The 18,493-nt window shown below is 40.6% G+C and overlaps 1 protein-coding gene across 2 annotated transcripts in view; it reads right to left on the bottom strand.

The window, feature by feature from the left end:
• Positions 1-2,571: 2,571 nt before the first annotated feature.
• The window catches only part of SPPL3 (signal peptide peptidase like 3), a 112,041-nt gene continuing 96,119 nt past the window's right edge, over positions 2,572-18,493 (bottom strand). For both annotated transcript variants that reach the window (XM_075898071.2, XM_006114751.5), the window contains 5 exons: positions 12,551-12,657; positions 11,463-11,626; positions 6,116-6,315; positions 4,907-5,016; positions 2,572-3,872 (listed from right to left, as the gene is read on the bottom strand). In XM_075898071.2, coding sequence (XP_075754186.1) covers positions 3,801-3,872; positions 4,907-5,016; positions 6,116-6,315; positions 11,463-11,626; positions 12,551-12,657 — 653 coding nt within the window. In that variant the 3' untranslated portion in view covers positions 2,572-3,800. The remainder of the gene's footprint in view (positions 3,873-4,906; positions 5,017-6,115; positions 6,316-11,462; positions 11,627-12,550; positions 12,658-18,493) is intronic.

Below are 18,493 nucleotides of genomic sequence, written 5' to 3'. Positions count from 1 at the left end.
TACCTCTTAATACTGTACATGAAGTGTCTTTATTTCTGTGAAATTCACACACAAGCCAAGGTTTTGGACCATAAAGAAATTTTCTTAGTAAAACTGAAATTTGAGTATAAGTAGTAAGCAAGCTTTGAAGCATGCTATTTTTGCAGTTAGTTTACTGAACAAACACTTCCTAAGCATTATTTTATGTTGGTTAAAAACAAACAAACGGGGGGCCATGTTACCCAATGGGTTTTTTAACTAAACTGCCTTGCATGTTTGTTCCAATTTAAATTTTCAGTAACAATCCTACCTCAGAGATTACTTGTTTCCAATACAAAGCAAGCATCACTGTTAGCTATGAAGTGGGTGTGTCCAATATAGGACAAGATTGTTTTACAAAGCTGTGGCGTAAGGCAGTGAAATTGCAGGAAAGGTTTCCATCAGCAGTGGGGTCACCACACTGTGCAGCCGCAAACCTTAAAGAAACCTGCCTCCCAATCTTTCAATCCTCTTAATATTTTAAAAGCTCTTACTAGCCACAAATCTTTTCTGTTCTTCGCTGTCAGCTTAATTCAGTCAAGCAAATCTTAACAAGCTCATATTTTACAGCCTAAATAGGGCTAAAGGTACAATGAAATCCTTCAATATTTAAGAACCAGTTTATTTACAGCAGAAGCAATAAAAATTCCCAAAGGGCCAATGACTTAGGAAGTGGGTGTTGGCTACTTCTCTCTATGGCCCTTAGAATATGTTTTCTCCTCTATCTCCCAAGGACTGCGAAACCAAAGACTTAGAGCAAGGAAAAGAAGAAAGTAAAGAAGTTCAATGTTGCTACTTGGTAATGAGTTTTCTGATAGAGGCACGCTCTGGCTGGAAGGAATTGTTCTGTTAGAGAAATCAACATGCAAAGTTTTGGAGCCGAAGTCCTTTCTCCCTTAGCAATTCATATGTACAAGCAATCTCCACAGTTGCTCTATATGCTGCACAGAGTTTTCATCACACAAGAACTATGGGCCTTTCTAGACCAAGGGAAAGATCTTGCAGAAATAACAGTTGCATTTTCCTACCTGACATTGGATTCCTATTATTGTGAAGGACAGTACCTTAGAAAGAGGTCATCTGGGAGAGAGGTCTTCCATTGTTTTGCTAGGTCTTGAAAAGCTTTGTCCAATATGTCCCAGAGAGATATTGCCTCTTAAAGGGCAGCCTCTACTTTGCTTAGGAGTTCAACTCCCCTGACTCAATTCAGAACCACTGCCCCATTCCCAAGCTGTTGAAAGGGTACATTTTTTCTTCCAACAGGACAGACTGATGACTCTTCAGTCAATATTACTCTTGTATCTGCTAGTGTTGTAGGAGGACTTAAACCTTACTTTTCTTCTTTTTTTTAAACCATACCTACTAACTAGGAATAAGACCAAAGTTTCAGTGCAACTTTTAGCAATGTTGTAGTTGTACCTAATTCAGTTTGCAGTCAACGAAACCCCTTTAGACATTTGGCCTCATCAAGAGAAATAGAAGTGGTTCTACCATGAATAGTGGGCTTGTAGAGTGCATTCTGAGACTATGCCCCAAAATTAGCCTTTACATCTTTGGAGGCGTGTCTGATTCTGGTCTCCCTTTTTATCTAGGACACTGACAAACTACAATGTGGGAGCATAGGAAATGCATGGTTGATCCCTGGTGGTGATCGCGTTCTGTGACTTCTCCACAGTGGACTGATTCAGATCTCAGGTCACATCTTCAGTGATGAAGGATAAAGCCGCCTGAAGCAAATTCAGCACAATTCTTCCACAAGGAACTTCAATATTCCCCCCTCCTAAAAAATGGATGAGCACAGACATCTTCCATGTTATCTGCCTACCATTTTTGCTATCTGCAGGGCAGAAGATAGAGTGTTTCTTGTTATGGCTCAAGACCTGCAGAAGAAAAAAGATTCCCCCCCCCTTTGAATACCCTCCGCACACCATTATCTTCATTTATATAATATCCTATTGCTCATGGCAAACTGCACAGATTTGCCCATCACTTCATGGACCAGAATGGAGGAAATTGTCCATCGACAAAGCCATAGTAAACCTTTATACTAAAGGTAGACAATCTAGATCTCCCACCCCTTGCACCAAGACACGAGTAAGCTGAAAGCAACCGAGATACAAAAGGAAGAATTGACTAAATCTTGCATCCTGTTGTGTACCCAGGGTTTCTCTGTTTGTAGTGAGAGAGACACCAGTCAGATGAGAGACCACTTGAAGAAAGTAAGACAGACACAATATGTAATGAGTGCAGGTTCACTGAATTACCAAGAATCCTGCAGAGTTTTCCTTTACTCTTCATAATGAGCTCTTACCACCAAGCAGGATGACATCACTGATTCTGAGAGTCTAGAAGGAGGTTAAGACTTTGCTCTTAAATACTCCTGTTTCTCCCAAACGAGGCAACAGCAGACACCAAAATCCATCAGGAGTCATTCGCTCACAGGTGAATGCCCCAAAACCAGTGTGATGAAACATTTTAATCTTGGCAGGAGAGGAAAATCCTAGGGCCCTCAGAAAGTCTCTCTCAGTCAGTTAAATAACATGCCTGCAACTGTTTGGTTAGAAAAATCCACATTTTAACAGACTCCCATGTACAAAGCAGTCAACACACAAACTTTGACTAATCACAGCAACAAAAGGACAATTCTTTCTTTCTTTTTTTCTTTTTTTAAAGGGCAGGGGTCTGGAAAAAATACAGTACACTAATGAAACAAAATGCAAAAAAATACAAAAAAATAGAAAAAATGTATTTACAAGTGGTACATTACTATGATCAGAACGCACAAAGACAACTGCTGCTATAATACATGCATTGGGTCAAGAAGGAACTACTAAAAAACCTGTAAGAGAAGTTCATTAAAAAAGAAAAGGGTAAGGGTTTAAACTTTTTTCTTCCCTAGTTTGCTACATTGATCAAAAATCAAATACTCCCCTAAAGTCCATGAGTACAATCAGTACAAATACTACACTGGTTTTTAACTGTGGGTTCAGCTGTGGAGGGGGAAAAAGACAGCAGCTTATCGTAGAGTCATATACAAGAAAGCCATAGTAAACTGCTCTACATGCTAAAAATTACAGCAAGCCCCTGACTGCTACATAGCATGATCTTAGCAGGTTTTCTTTTTTATTTATTCATATATATATCTATACGCATGTGTATGTATATATATGTATAAAAATCGTGTGCCCTTGCTCACTGCAACATGACATCTGGGTGGAAATGTAACGCGCTACAACAAATTCTTATATGTATACTGCAATAAGTCACTCAATGTCTGTGGATTTAATAGGTCACCTCACACCACAGGAAATATTTAATAAATCAAAAAAGAATATAGCGACAGAGTTTGTCTCCATTCTCTCCAAAACTGAAGTCCAGCAGGAAACTGGTCCCAAAGTATTTGGGGGCTCTCTGAAGAAACTCCAGTTTGCTTAATTGTTTTTCCTTTTAGTGTTCACAAGTTTCTGAACGACTTTATGCCGTTTTCAGTTTAAAGTCTGTCTCCTCCTCTCTCACAAAAAGTAACAGTCTGGTACTAATCCATAAAAGAGGGGGAGGAGCAGTGGAAGGTGGCTGCAGTTGCACAAAGTGTCCCCAGTTCCACATCTGCAGGGAGAAAAGGAATCCAATGGAACTCCAGAACCTTTGTATTAAAAAGAAAAAAAAAATCAAAGTCCATAAACTGGTATCTTCCCGAGTACCAGTCCAGCTTTAGGAGACAAAACCACAAGTTAAGAGAAAAGGACCAAGGCAGAAGTTCCAGTCACTTTCCATGTATTCCATCATACTTCCAGGAAACGGGAACTGCTGGACTTGGAGTGGAAAGGTTCAGACCACATGCGACGCAGATCACCCTAGACAATGTTAAGAAACAAAGAAAGCTCTTCAGAAACAGTCCAGAAATTTCAGCAACTGTTTAAGTCCTCTGTTTTAGGTGTCATCTTAAAGCTGGGGTGTCAACATGCTAGTCATGAGCCACATGTGGCTATCTGGCTGGTTGAGTGTGGCCAATTTGGCTACTGCTTCAAAACTAGTTCAACACTACAGTCTTAAAGAATATTTGCTCTCTCGCTGTTAGGAAAGACTATACTCTGACACAATAAGGAAGAAAATCCTTTCTATCCAGAACAAAGACTTGTGTATTTTTAAAGCTATTCCACCTGATAGATATTTCTGCTGAGAAAATTCAATGGAGAGTGATATAGGGAATTCTGCTTTTGTTGTGCCAGACTGCTTGGAGAAATAGATTTGCATTTCAACAGTCTCTCTAAAACTCAAAACTTCCATTTTCAATTTAAATTCCAAGACTAGTTTCTGGAAGGAAATTGAAGCAGGAAGAATCTGCTCTTCCTCCACATTTAGAACTTGTATTAATTCTCTCATGATGAACAGAATACAGACAAACTCACTAAGCCAGGTCTTGTTTAGATAGAATGGCCCTTACTGCTTTGGAATCAGATCACATGATGGAAGTTTAAAAACATGATTAATCCTATGTCCTAGATAGGAAATCTACTCTTCACAAAACAGTAACTCTTCATATTACCATTATGCTGCATAGCTACAGCAGTGAGAACCCAACTCTTGATCATTAACATCAGTGATACAAACAGCACAGCACATCATATCATATCCTTAGAGCAGGGGTTCTCAAACTTTGTGATACCACGACCCCCCACTAAGTTGCTCATGACCCCCCTCTAAGTTGCTGCAACCCCCCTCTAAATTGCTCGCGACCCCCCGGGGGTCGGGACGCAGAGTTTGAGAAACACGGCCTTAGAGGAATCAATGCAATAGAACCTGCTTCCACATTAACATTGCTGCAGCTTCCTGTGCAGGATCCACAACTGAACTAAAACTTCCTGCAGACTATTCGTGCTAATCTCACCTTTAAATAAGCCATGGTGAGGAGTGGCAATAAAGTGAATGGTACCAAATACAGCAGGGCAGGCTGTGCAGCCCGGTGAATTCGAGAAGCCACTGTTGCAGTTAATAGACCTACAAAGAGTTTAACAAAAAAAATATGGTAAGTGTCTACTGGTAATATATGATGTTTTTACTTTTTTAGCCACATCTGGATTCCTCCTTCACAGTTCTGTTACAGGAGAAGCATTAATTAGGAGCCAAGAGACCTAGGGACTCTTTCTGTGGACTGTGTTTAGCTGCGAACTATGTTGTGTGTGCCTATATTTCCCAACATAGATATGAAAAAATTACATAAAATAATTATTTTATTTAAAATTATTTTAAGATGAGACTTGGTTGTAACCACAATTTCAAGATTTAACAGTCCACAGGTTAACCTAACTATAGCTATAGTCATTAACAAAATAGCTGGAATGGGTTGTTGCACTTTCCAGGATATTAGTCGAGGTTTTCAACCTGGAAGTCTCTAGACTGAAACAGAAGTAGTTTGAGGGTAAAGAGTTCTCATGTCAGGAACCATCTCTCAGGAATTTGTCTGAGGGAGCTCGGGTGGAAGGGAGTGGTTTTTGTTTTGTTGTTTTGTTTTTTGGTAGGGAATGGTCATTCCTATCCATTTTGAAAGAACTGGAGGAGTTAAATTAGGTGAATGCGCCTTGAGCTTTATGGAAGAATTTTTCAAGGGGGGGAGGGAAACCTGCTACATTACAAAAATAACTCCGTAGTTTTACTATTTTGAAGTTCCTACTTTTTCTAGAAGTGTTACAGGATCACGAGTCAAATACTAAAAAGTGTAACAGATGTAGAAAGTTGAGATAGAAGGGCTCATACAGAAATAAAAATTATACAGCTGCACTCTGACCAATCAGGGATTCTTTTCCAGATCCCATATGCAACACAATTCATCTGGAAACACTTGCATTCCCTCCATAGCCCTGGCCTCAAATCCAATATCTTCCCACGACTGATGTAAACGGTCACAAACTCCTTCTACTCTAATTCAAGCAGTTATTTACAGAGAAAAGGAGATTTTCCCTCAGGTCCACATCCCAACGTCCAAGGAACTTATCAAGGGGAAAAAAGAGGAAGTCCTTCATAACTAGTTTCATTATCTTGTAACCTAATATGACCAGCCAACTCCTGTAAGAAATGCACCTGCTATTCATTTTCTTACCTACAAAGTATCCAATGAGCGTGCAGTGAAAATAGGAGACCTTCTGCATACGTCCAGAGATGTTCCCAGGTCCTGGAGTACCACAGGAATCACTGCTGGCTTGTTTTTTGTAGTTGTCATAACGTAGGACAAAGCAGAGCAGAAGACCTGGCATCACAATGTCTCCAATCCCCAACATAGAGAAGTGGCTGCCTGTGGAACTACATAACAATTTAAATAGTGTGCATGTCCAAGACATTGGATGACCAAATCTCGACTCCTTAATTTCTTCTGTGCTTCTTTATATGCCACCTGGCACGACTGATCTGACTGGAAGAAGAAAACTGCCAGCTGGCAAAGAGACCTTGTGATCCTATGTGATCCCATCATTACTGCAGTATAAGGCACTCTGAGTTCTGTTTACTCTTTTGGTTCTGGAGGGTCAGATGTCCTGACAATAAGAATCTATTGCTTCATATCAGAACACCCTAATTTGTAGCATTTCAGCCTTTCCAGTTGTGAGAAACCCTGACAGTACTTAGAAGAAATGCATATCAATATTTTTTGTGGCATCCAACCAGTGAGTGAATTCCAGATGCTTCACTCAACTTTTTCTCTTATTTCTATTTGGAATTAATCTAATGTTTGTGGGAGGTGTTGGACAGTGTTGTCAGCTTAAATTACAGTACTCATTGTCAGCAACAGCAAAATCTTCCTCATGCTGCCCCGCCAATACATCCCAATCCATGCTGTGGAGAACAACTCGAGCATAAGAGAACAATTCAATTTATGGTGTAGTCAAACCCCTGATCTCATTTTATAGAGACCACTAAATATTCGTCTGACACTAATGGATTTCAGCTACTTCCCAAATACGAGCCACTAACCAAGAAAAGTGAAGTACAGTTTAAATAAGTCAGAGAAAAGGACAGCAAGCTGAACAATTTTTAGTTTCCTCTTCTTGGGGGTAGGGACTGGTTGTCTATGCCTTCAATTACAATATACATGCTGTTCAAAGGAACTGTCTTATTGGATCAGACCCAGGATCTATGTTGCAGTAGGTAGATGAGGAATACATTCTGATCTCTAGTAGTTAATAGATTTGTTAAGTCCTGGAACATGAGGTTTAACAGCTTTTCCTAAATTCTTGTTATTAATTAATTATAGCAACTCTACATATTTTTTATATCCATATAAATAGCTAATCCCTTTTAAAATCATGATAAAATCTTGATCTTAACTTCCTGACGCAGGTTCACAATTTAATTACACGTATAAATGTATTTCCTTTTATTGGTTTTGAATACAGTTTTCAAATAAGGGTGCACCACTGATTTATGTAAAGACATTTTTTTTTTGTATTTTTCATGATTTCTTTCTTTATGAATCCTAAAACCTTGCTCACTTTTTTGACCACAGCTCGCAACGAGCCACGGTCTTCAATGAGTTGTCTATACTGATACCCAGGTCTCGTTCAAGCATCATTTTAGGACAAGGTTTAGAACAGCAATTTCAGAACACCTTCAATATCTACTTCTAAAAACAGCAAATCCTAGAAGACGGGAAGAGAATCTACTTAAGTCGTGGTTCTAAATTACACACAGAAGTTGGATTAGGAAGTAAACAACTGAGCCATTAAAATATATAGACCACAATTAATTAAGCTCAATACTTTGGAGGAAGTATTATACCAAAGAAAACAAGCTACACAACTCAGTTCTAACCCTACTACAAGAAAAACAGATGTAGCAGTTTCAGAAAGTAGGCAGAAGCCTAAAGAAAAAATGGATAAGACAAGAAAAATATGATTAAACGGTTAGATGCAAGATGTTATTCAAGTTACACAAAACATCCTTAAAAAAAAAAAAAAGGGGGGGGGGTGGGGAATCCAGATGATATATTATTGCAGATTACAATTTTAAAATAAAAATTGGAGAGGTTATGAAAAATTTTGAAGACCAGGACCAAGAATTCTGAAAGTTGTCAAGAAATGAAGTAGCTGAAATCCCAGAAACAGGCACTCTCTTGACTACTACACCAAAGGACCAGAGGGCAGCAAATATAATTTGAAGGAGCCATATGGAAAGACTGTGAGCTTGACAGGCTAACGCGCCTTTACTTCAAATCTTAGTGAACTGCTAAAAACAGTAATTAAGAAAAGAATTAACCCCCCTAGATGATCATATACGGGTAAAGCAACCTGACTATTGCAAAAACAGAATGTCTATAATTTAGAAAAACTGTTTGAGTAGGTCAAGAAACATAATGGAAAAAAGGGTAGGAGCTGATTGATACTGGAACTTTCAAAAGGAGTCTGAAAAAATATTGTACAAAAAGGTAACAAGCATGGGAGGAACAGAGCTGGGTACTGTGATGATTAGAAACCAGCCAGGACTGTAGTGTCCAACCAGCCACATTGTTCAAAGCCAACTAGCCATACTCAACCGGCCAAATAACTATATGGTAGTTTGTGGCTAGCATGTTGGACGCCATGGAACCAGGAGGAAATAAATAAATAATGGGAATAAATGGTCTATTTTCAACATGGAAAAACATTAGCAGTGGTGCTGCCAATTCCTCATATCACATATTTTCTCACCAGATGTAGTTTATTTAAATATAAATGTAATATAGATTAATTCAGTATTTTAACACATTAAATGCATAATTATGTATTATGCTGAGGACCTGGCTAATGAGTCAAAAAGTTAAAGCAGGAGATTTATTGGTGATAATAATTTAGATTAGTCAAAACTAGGGAAAACTGAGGCTCTTCGGAAGGGACCTAACAAAAACAAGGTGAATGAGCACCATATTGGCAGATGAAAATGAAAACAAAATGTGACATTTACAGAATGAAACAGAACAAACCAAAGCATAAAATCATAGAACACTGAAACTGGAAGGACCTTGAGATCTTCATCAAGTCCAGTCCCCTGCACCCATGGCAGGACAAAGCACCATCTAGACTAGATCCTCCCAGACAGATGTCTATCCAAACTGCTCTTAAATATCTCCAGCGATGGGGTGTGCACAACCTCCCTAGGCAATTTATTCCAGTGTTTAACCACCCTGGCAGTTAGGAACTTTTTCCTAATGTCCAACCTAAACTTCCTTGCTACAGTTTAAGCCGAAGGCTTCTTGTCCTATCCTCAGAGGCCACAGAGAACAATTCTTATTCTTGCTTGTGACACCCTTTTAAATACCTGAAGACTGCTATTATGTCTCCTCTCAGTCTTCTCTTTTTCTAAAATAAAGAAGTCCAATTATTTCAATCTTCCCTCATAGCTCATGTTTTTTAGGCCTTTAATCATTCTTGTTGCTCTTCTCTGGACCGCCTCCAATTTTTCCACATCTTTCTTGAAATGTGGTGTCCAGGACTGGACACAATACTCCAAATGAGGCCTAATCAGCACAGATTAGAGCGGAAGAATGACTTCTCGTGTCTTGCTCACAACACTCCCCTTAATGCATCCCAGAATCATATTTGCTTTTTTTGCAACAGCGTCACACTGTTGACTCATTTAGCTTGTGGTCCACTATAACCCCTAGATCCCTTTCTGCAGTTCTGCTTCCTAGACAGTCACTTCCCATTCTGTATGTGTAAAATGGATTGTTCCTTCCTAAGGGGAGCACTTTGCATTTGTCCTTATTAAACTTCATCCTATTTGCCTCAGACCATTTCTCCGGTTTGTCCAGATCATTTTGAGCAGCCTCAGACCACAGGGAGCTTGGACCCCCACAGACAGGGGCTGCTGGCTTCCCATATTGCTGCCTATCAAAGGCATCAGAGTGGGGGAAGGGAGTTAGGGGAGGCTGCCACGAACCAGCCTCAGCTCAGACCTCCCCCCACCACACAGGGACTGCTGCCTCTGTATCAGAAACAGCAGTGCAGGGCAGCAGCTAGCCAGCCTGCATGGGGAGCTGTCTGTTTTCAACTGGCTCCCCTCACAGACTGGCTCCCATCTGGCACCCAGTGCTGCTGCCTCTCAGGGAACTGGCTGCAGAGATCACAGCACAGCCTCCTCCCCAGGAGTGGGGATGGCAGCCCCTGATGGCCCAGTTCCCAGGGAGACAGTTTCATTGCATGCTCTGCAGAATAAAGCTTATTTAAACTTAAATAAGCTTTACGCTGCAGAGACCTCACTGTGTGTAACCGCTAAGATTTTTAACAGCTACAGAGTTGCCTTTTTCGTCCATGTTTTACCCTAGACATTCACACCCCTTTCCAACACAGCCTCGCTGTACTGCTCTGCCCACCCTAGACACCAGCACATTCTACGCTCCTGATGCCCAGCTAGGGGCCACTCCCCCGTCTCAGACCCTCACATCTGACCCTAACCCTCAGTGGCCCCTCGGTCCTGACATGCATGCACTTGTTTCTATCATCCCAGAGCCCAGGAATCTGTAGGGAGAGAAAGCCTGATGCTAGGTACCGGGGTGCGGTTTTCTGCATGCTGCCTTCCTCCTTCAGAGCAGGGATGTTCAATATCAGTTAGCTGAATAGTCAATTAGCCTCAGGAATTCTTATTGGTTACTAGACTATTATAGTCTCCGGGGGTGGGGCCAGCAGCCAGTGTGCTCCCAACCCCACACCTGAGGAGCCACTGCCACTTCACACTGCTGCCTCTGCATCAGATACTGCAGCATGCAGTGGCAAGGGGACCTGGCCGCGAGGAGAGCCATTTTAAAAATCAGCTCCCCTTGTGGACCAGCTGCCTATCGTTCTGTGCTGCTGCCTCTGATACAGAGACAGCAGCAGCATGGGGTAGTGGCAATCCCTGACCGGGGGAGAAAGGATCTGCGTTCCCAGGGCTGGAATGAGCTGGAACTGAGCCAGGCTGCCTGCCCACCTGGCTCCTAATACACTTCAAATGGAGGGCTGTAGCAGGGGTAGGTCCCGGACCTGGCACAAGCTAGGACTGAGCTGCGCTGCTGGCCAGCTGGCTAAAAATGCGCTGTCGGGAGGCGTGGGATGTGTGGAAATGCATGTAGTTTACAGCATAAACTGATAAGCTTTTGCTTATGGGTTAATTGGTTAATCAACTACACTATTACATCTCTACTGCAGAACATGCTGGGAGCTGCAGCTGCTGGGAACCCCTCCATCTCCCTTCCCTTCCCCCAGACTTGTCTTCAATTTGCAAGGTGGACTCTGGTGGACAACATCTCTGCTGTCAGTTTCTGTGGGCAAAAAAGGAAATTCTGCATGCCCATTATTAAACTCTGCATTGTCCTGTGTTGCAGGATTTCTACAAGTAACAATTGAAGAGAAAGTGACCAGGAACAGGAGCTTATGTCTATAAACTTTTGCAGCCTCACTGCTATCTTTTGTTCTGTAGTACAGTTTAAAAGTTGCCACTCTTACCTTGGAAATACAAGTTTGCCGGGCAGTGACAGGCGGGGAACATCTCTACCTACATTTGGTCCCAGATGTAACTTCCGCGATAAAACATCAAGGGGATTATCAGCTGGTTGTGTGGCCACTTTCACCATAACATTGCTATTAAAGATGTAGGCAGAAAAAAACACCTAAGGAGTAGAAAAATAATTACAGACCAAGCAAACTTCAACTAGAAAGCAACTCAAATATGTCATTCTCCCTGGTCACTCCTCTGGCTTCTGCTCTGTCCAAGGGAAAAGGAAATACATATATGGGAACTGCCTGTAGGATGGGGAAATAAAAGCAAGAGTTGCAAGGGTTTAAATAAACAAAATTTTGGTTGCAGATGTTCTCAAGAAGACTGAACATGACACTAGCATACTAGAATATTAATGTTAAATCACTGGTTGGGCACTGAGGCTGTAGAAAGCTAGAAAGATTTGGGATGTCTTCTCTTTGAACAGAGGCACTCAGAGTTTGCAGTTTTCCATTCAGGAACAAATAGCATCTTATAATACTAAACCCCAGCACTTGTTGGCAAATAGTTACCCTGAGCCAGTAATTAAAACAGTTAGCTATTAATGCGGATTGGACACCAACATTTTCAGCACTGTTACAAACGTGTGTTAAAAAAATGGTAACAGAGCCGGTGTAACTAATCTGAAAATGATCTTTTCCCCATGTATACCAGCAGATAAACCAGTTTTGAAAATTGCTTAAGGATCCCAATGTAGGTAACCACATTCAGTAAGAGACTGGCTTCCTAGTGTACACGAGGCTTCACTGTTGTTTAGATATGTTCAATCTGGTCTGCAGCAGCAACACTGTTTTTATTTTCCAGTCTGTTCTCTCCCTTCCACTCCCCATAATATGCCATGATTGAAGCATGTAACAAGTTTTCTGCATCCTACTGCACACTTTTTAAATAAGATTCAGAACTAGCCAAACTGAGTTAATCTTCTGGCTTTGACAGAGCTCAAAATTTTCTATGTTCAGTTTTGTTTTAGTTGACAAGAATGAAAGGGCCAATTATAATATGAAAAAAGGAGTTTTAAAAAGGAATGGCGACTTACCCAAAAGACATCATAAATTAGTAACCCCGAAAGCAGCAAACAGGAAACCTTGAGGCTCGGCAGCCGAACAAAGGCAATCATTGCAACACACAGGCCCATCGCCAGAGCTACAAAACGATAAAGTACATAATTCGTTTAGTATTCAGAACTTCAAAACCAGGTAAAGAAAGCTAATATATGCAGCTAGATAGTCATCTAGTGCATAGTAGCGATGTTAAAATCCATTTATTCACCTACATTTGTAACCACTTAAAATGGAGCCACCTGCTCTCCCTCTCCCTGCACTGCTGCCTCTGTATCAGGGCTCGCTTAAAAGCCAGATCCGTGCAAGCACTGGCTCCCGCATTTAATACAGAGGTAGCAGCATGGGAGAGTGGAGAGCACATGTGTAACTATGCACTTTAACCGATGAGCCTAGGCTTGTGGGTTAACCATGTACGCATTTACACTTTCACATCCTTAGCACATACAACACTAAGATCCCATGGTCTCTTCTCCCAGAGCTGAGATGATAGGTAGAAAATCAAATATTCAGTATTTATGCTTGACAGACTACAAATACTCATAGTAACAGGCATAGGGTATTCAGAGCCATCTCACATAACTAAACTTCAGTTATCTACAACAGGGTCGTGGACCCACAGGGTATGCCCTACTGCAATCAAAAGTATGACTGCAGCTCAGGCAGGCATTCCCATGCAAGTTTTAATGTAGCTAGCACATCTAAAAATAGCAGGGAAGGTTTAGTGGGCTGTGGCCCAGATCAAGACACAGCCAGCGATATGAAAACGTACCTGTGTTACTAGGGGGACATATACAACCTTCAACGGAGCCCATGGCACTTTGCCTTCTCTATTTTTAGCTACGTTAGCTTGACTGAAACTAATACAGCTATGCCTATACAAGCTGAAATCTCCACTTCAATTGCAGTGTAGACATACCGCACAATGTCCGGAGCATTAATGATTTATCATCATATGAAATCTTGGTTATTTAAACTTATTCTACCCTCTCCCCATAATGCCTGATTTTCTAAAATTAGACAAATTATTGTGACATTACAGTCATGAGTTAAAATTGGAGACCTCATAACAAGAATGATGTCAATGGCATTCCCTTTGACTCCTAATAGTTTACATGCTACCGTCTGATACATCATACATACATACTTCCCAAACTGGACATAAGAGTGTTTGTTTTTTTAAAAGTTTGGGCTTTTCTTTAAGAAATGCACTGGGCTGAATAACTGAAAATGTAAATCTAAACTTAAACTTCAGGGAAATTAAAAACTAAGGCAGGGTTACTCCACCTTCATCTTGATTGCAAAAAAAAGGGGGGAGATGGAAGGGGGACATTTAGAGAACTGTAACATACAGACTGTTCAGGATGAAGCACTGGAAAGTGATGAAGTAACCAGCTACTGGCTTTGTTCAGTGTCTTCATCTTGTTATCCAATCCAAGAAGGCAATATAGTCGAGAAGCAGAAAGCTACAAAAACTACTCTCTCTCAAACCGGAAAGCAAATGTTTTCTCAAAGTAAGAGAAAAAATGTGCATGTGTTCTGTGGTTGGTGGGTTGGCAATCGCAAAGAAATGGAGAGGAGGCATTCGATCTCCTGCAAAATATTTGAATGGAGGAAAAACTAAGGATCATCACATCTTTCTGCCCTTCTGTTATCCAAGCATTGCTTTCACTTCTCTGAGCAGGTTCAATTTCAACCTCATGTATGGAAAGTCCAAAACTTGTACAATTAATAAGCACTTTAATCAACGTTCATTCTGGGATCTCAAAGCATTAAATTCTAACAGCTGTAATTGAGCCTCATGAGGTACACAAGACATTAGACAGTTTCACTGAAAAGCAACCACTACAGATATGGACTAGCAGTTAATAGGACACAAACATCCAAAGCTATTTAGAAAAGGAAGTAAATACTGCTGACCAAATTAAAATACAGGAGAAATTTACACAGGAGGACTATAATTAAAGTGAGAACTTGACTAAGTTAAGATACATGAATTAATATCATTGTTCTTGCACACAAAGCTGCAAGTTTTCAGTACAAGTGGTAAGCATCTTGGAATCACATTTAATCTGAAAGCACAATCTTTCTAACAAGATGCTGGAACAATGGCTCAGTACTAACTCACAAGAAATACAGCAACCAATGCATTGCCAACATGATTTCCCACAACACTCAGGGGTTGAGGTATCTTTTAGCTAAGTAATGACCTATTTAGCTTGTGAAAGCTGACCGGGTCTAAATAGCACAACGTGGTATTGCTGAAGGCTTTAATAATTAAATTAACCAGATAAAATATATCTGAACTATTGTGGCATAAACTGCAACTAAAAACAAGCAAATTTCTGAGGGCTAAACAATTTGACACATTTAAGCATCAAAGAAACATCATGGATTCAGTAACTGACATGACAGTAAATACAAAAGAACATCCTGTCTTAAGTCAGTTAAGAGATTTACCTAAAGCCCAGGTTCATATTAGGCTGTCTATTTTGAAGAAAGGATTTCAACTTATGATTAGCCTGAAATGGAAATAATGCCAGAATTTATTCTTAATGTTTGTTATTCATCTTTATCTCCCCTAGTGTGGCCAAAATGCAGGCATTCATGTATGACGCCATGATTAAAAATGCAGAAGCTAGGAAAGGAAACAAAACCCGGTTCCTGAATTAAGGCTGAAATAGATCTTCATAGATTAAGACCAGACAACATGTTAGTAAATTATGCAGCTATTTGGGAAACATTGTTAAGATGTTAAAAATGCTCTCACTGTTGTGTCTCCAGAAGGTGATTTTTGGCGACAAAACCTGGTAGCGCAGACAAAGCCTCCTATTGGAAGCCTTGAAGTCCTACCACTTTTCCGTCCTCCAGGCAGTGACTAAAGATGAAGCAGCCCAGGAGGGCCCTACAAAAGGGAGCTGCCATGCCAGAAAAAGGTCCACCCCTGCTGGAAGTAGAGAAGAGCAGAGGGTGCTCCTGAATGGTCAAAGGGAACTGCAGTACAACACTCAGTGCTAGGAAGGACTAGGGAACCAAGGAAGAGTTCCTGGCAGCTGCTGGGCCTGAACTTAGAGAAGCCTTGAGCTAAGGGTAAAGCATTTGTGAACACTTGGGCTGTGGGGAAGTTGTCTAGGGAACTGAAGGCATTTTTGCTAAGGGGACACAGCTGCTATTCTTAAGGTCCCTAGGTTAGGATCTGTATTAGGTGAGGGGTCCAATTCTCCCCCACCGGCTTGTGAGGAAGGTACTATAACTGTACAGCAGAAAACTCCCAGAAAGGAACTGTACTGTCCATAGATCCAACTGGACAGCTAGGGTTGGGACAGAATAGACTAAAAGAGCAAAACCATTGTCTCCAGGAAGGAAACCTGCGGATATAGCCCAAAACTAGGGCTAGTGCCACTTTAAAGAGTGCAGATGCATCAAACTGGGGAGGTGGAGGAGAGAGAGACTTGCAAGAGGTGGGTGCCAGGTCAATGCAGGGACCGATTTTAATTATTCTTAGACATGGGGATTTGTTAGACAGTGAATATGATTCAAGGATCCTTAAGAACTTGGTGTGCACTTCATTTAGTAATTTTTGTATAGATTGTTAAATTTCATAAATATGGCAAAGTTCCTAAGATCCCTATTTCCGCAATTAGAAGGGAGACAGTTTAAGCTTTGTTACAACACAGCAATCTTTCAATCACTAGTTCATCAAACTGCTGTGGTTTGAAGGCTGGAAAGCAGAAGCCACAGAATATTACATAAAGTGGCAGATGCAATTTCCCCTCTACCTTCCCATGAAGGAACAACTGGTGGTCACTGAAAGAAACAAGATACTGAGCGTGACTGAAGTTTGCTCTTAGTGAGGTAAATCTTATGTTTCTGGGAACATTAGCAGAAGTTTCCAAACAAAATATTAAGTCTATTCTGCAGAGAATTTGAGTTAACCTGGAGCAGAATGCCTTTAAATTACCTTCTACTGAATTCCCTCAGCATAGCAAAGTTCCAAAATAGTTCCTCATATTCAAATCCTTTACACTCATGATGAAAAACATTACTGTCTATAATCCACTGTGTTCACATTATCCAATTGAGCAAAAGAATGGGACGGTTATTTCCATACGTAAAGAAGTATATACTCAGGCACTTACCATGTTATATTGATTAAATCCTCAGTGCATTTTGCCATTCAAGTAAAAACAGAACCAAAACATTCCCAACATCCCATGATGAGAAATAAGCATTTTAAAAACCACAAAGGCATACCATGTGTCAAAACAATCATCCTGGGTAGAACAACTTCACTTTCTATTATATAAAGTACCCCTGAACTTTGTGAACAGCTCAGCCAGCTGCCCATGGAAAAAGATGCCAGTATTCATACAGTGCTGGTATATGCTGGCAGGAACTACTACAACCTATACTTTGTAGGTACTATAAACTGGTTATGAACGCAAAAGGCTCTATGGCAGATGCATAGGGAGATATTATTGGAGTTCAAAACACCACAAGACAAATTGGATGTTTTCTCCCCTTTTCTCTGTCAAACCAAGACCAATGGCCTGGCAGACTGAGGAGAGAACAGACTTACTTTCTTCTGGCAGAGAAACAAAAGATCAACTGTCCGGATGGGAGGGGCAAAACCAAAATACACAGAGAAAAAGCCACTGGTAAACAGAGCATAAAAGCAACAGAAAGAGTCCTGAAGCATCTTAGAGACTAATAAATATAGTCTCTCATGAATTTTCATGGATACAACCCCATTTCATTAGAAAATAATAGTAACTGCTCTTTTTGCATGCTTTACTCAGCATTATTTCTGCCACCTTACTTGTCAGACCCTTCCCTGCTCAATATTACTCACAAATATTTATTTGGATTTAAACATCCTAAAAAAGGCACCTCTGCATAAATTTGAAGCACTCTTGACATAATTCTGATACATTACACTGGTCAATTTCCTGCATAGACAAGACTTTTGGGGCTTTATAAGGCAAACATACCACCTTGAAATCTACCCAGAAATGTTTAGCTGGCCATTGCAGATCACAAGGTAATACTGTATTGCACATTCAAGGTGAGCTTCTCTAGAACCCCAACACACTTTGCCATCTTACGTTTCAGGTCATTTTAAGGTATAGTCCAAAGAAAAGTGAGTTTCTCTAATCTGAGATGACAAAAGGCAAAGATGATACATCAAGTCTATAGTCAAAGGAATTATTATAACTTTGTGGCCATACATCTGATTAAAAAGCTGTTGCTGCTACCTGATCTTCTATTGGGAAACTCCCCTCACCTGCAAACATATTTTCCCCCCAAATACACTCATCACATCATCTTTTCTGGATTGAGCATCAATTAATTCTCAATGAGCCCCATCCTCATGAGCAATCAGACTAACAAAGATCCAGGATATACAAGGTGACTAGACACTAAGAACTGTCATCACAGCCTTTTCAATAACTGAAGATGGGACAAAGCAATTGTCAGACTGTCAGTATCAAGCGATGGTTTCTTTAGCAGCTGCTGCATGTGTTTTTTTTTAGCTGAACTAAGCTGTCTGTATTCCTCCAAGGATGTGTTAATGATCTCCAACAATACAGCCCAATACCATCGCGACTGTACCAGCTAGGAAGTACAGCTGACCCAAACACAAATCGTGGCACAAAGTACTGTCAACAGCTCAGGTACCTTAGAATGTGACACCTGACAAAATTGGGAAGATAGTTTTGTCCCTACCCCGCTGCCAAGATTCCCACTGAGTTTAAGTCATTTTATCTGTAAGTAAGAAAATTCGTCTCTACAGGAATTTCTCTTGAATAAGCAGCTCAGCAGGAAAAGCTCAGCTTACCCAAGCTTATCCTTCTTGAAATTCCTCCATTGGTCCCATAAATCCCCAACTTGTTTCATAAGAGATCCTATCCACACAACTC

This window comes from Pelodiscus sinensis, chromosome Z, assembly GCF_052426305.1.
Source record: "Pelodiscus sinensis isolate ZL-2025 chromosome Z, ASM5242630v1, whole genome shotgun sequence".
Lineage (NCBI taxonomy): Eukaryota > Metazoa > Chordata > Testudines > Trionychidae > Pelodiscus > Pelodiscus sinensis.
Note: the sequence above shows the minus strand (reverse complement) of the source record. Positions and strands in the feature narration are given on the sequence as shown.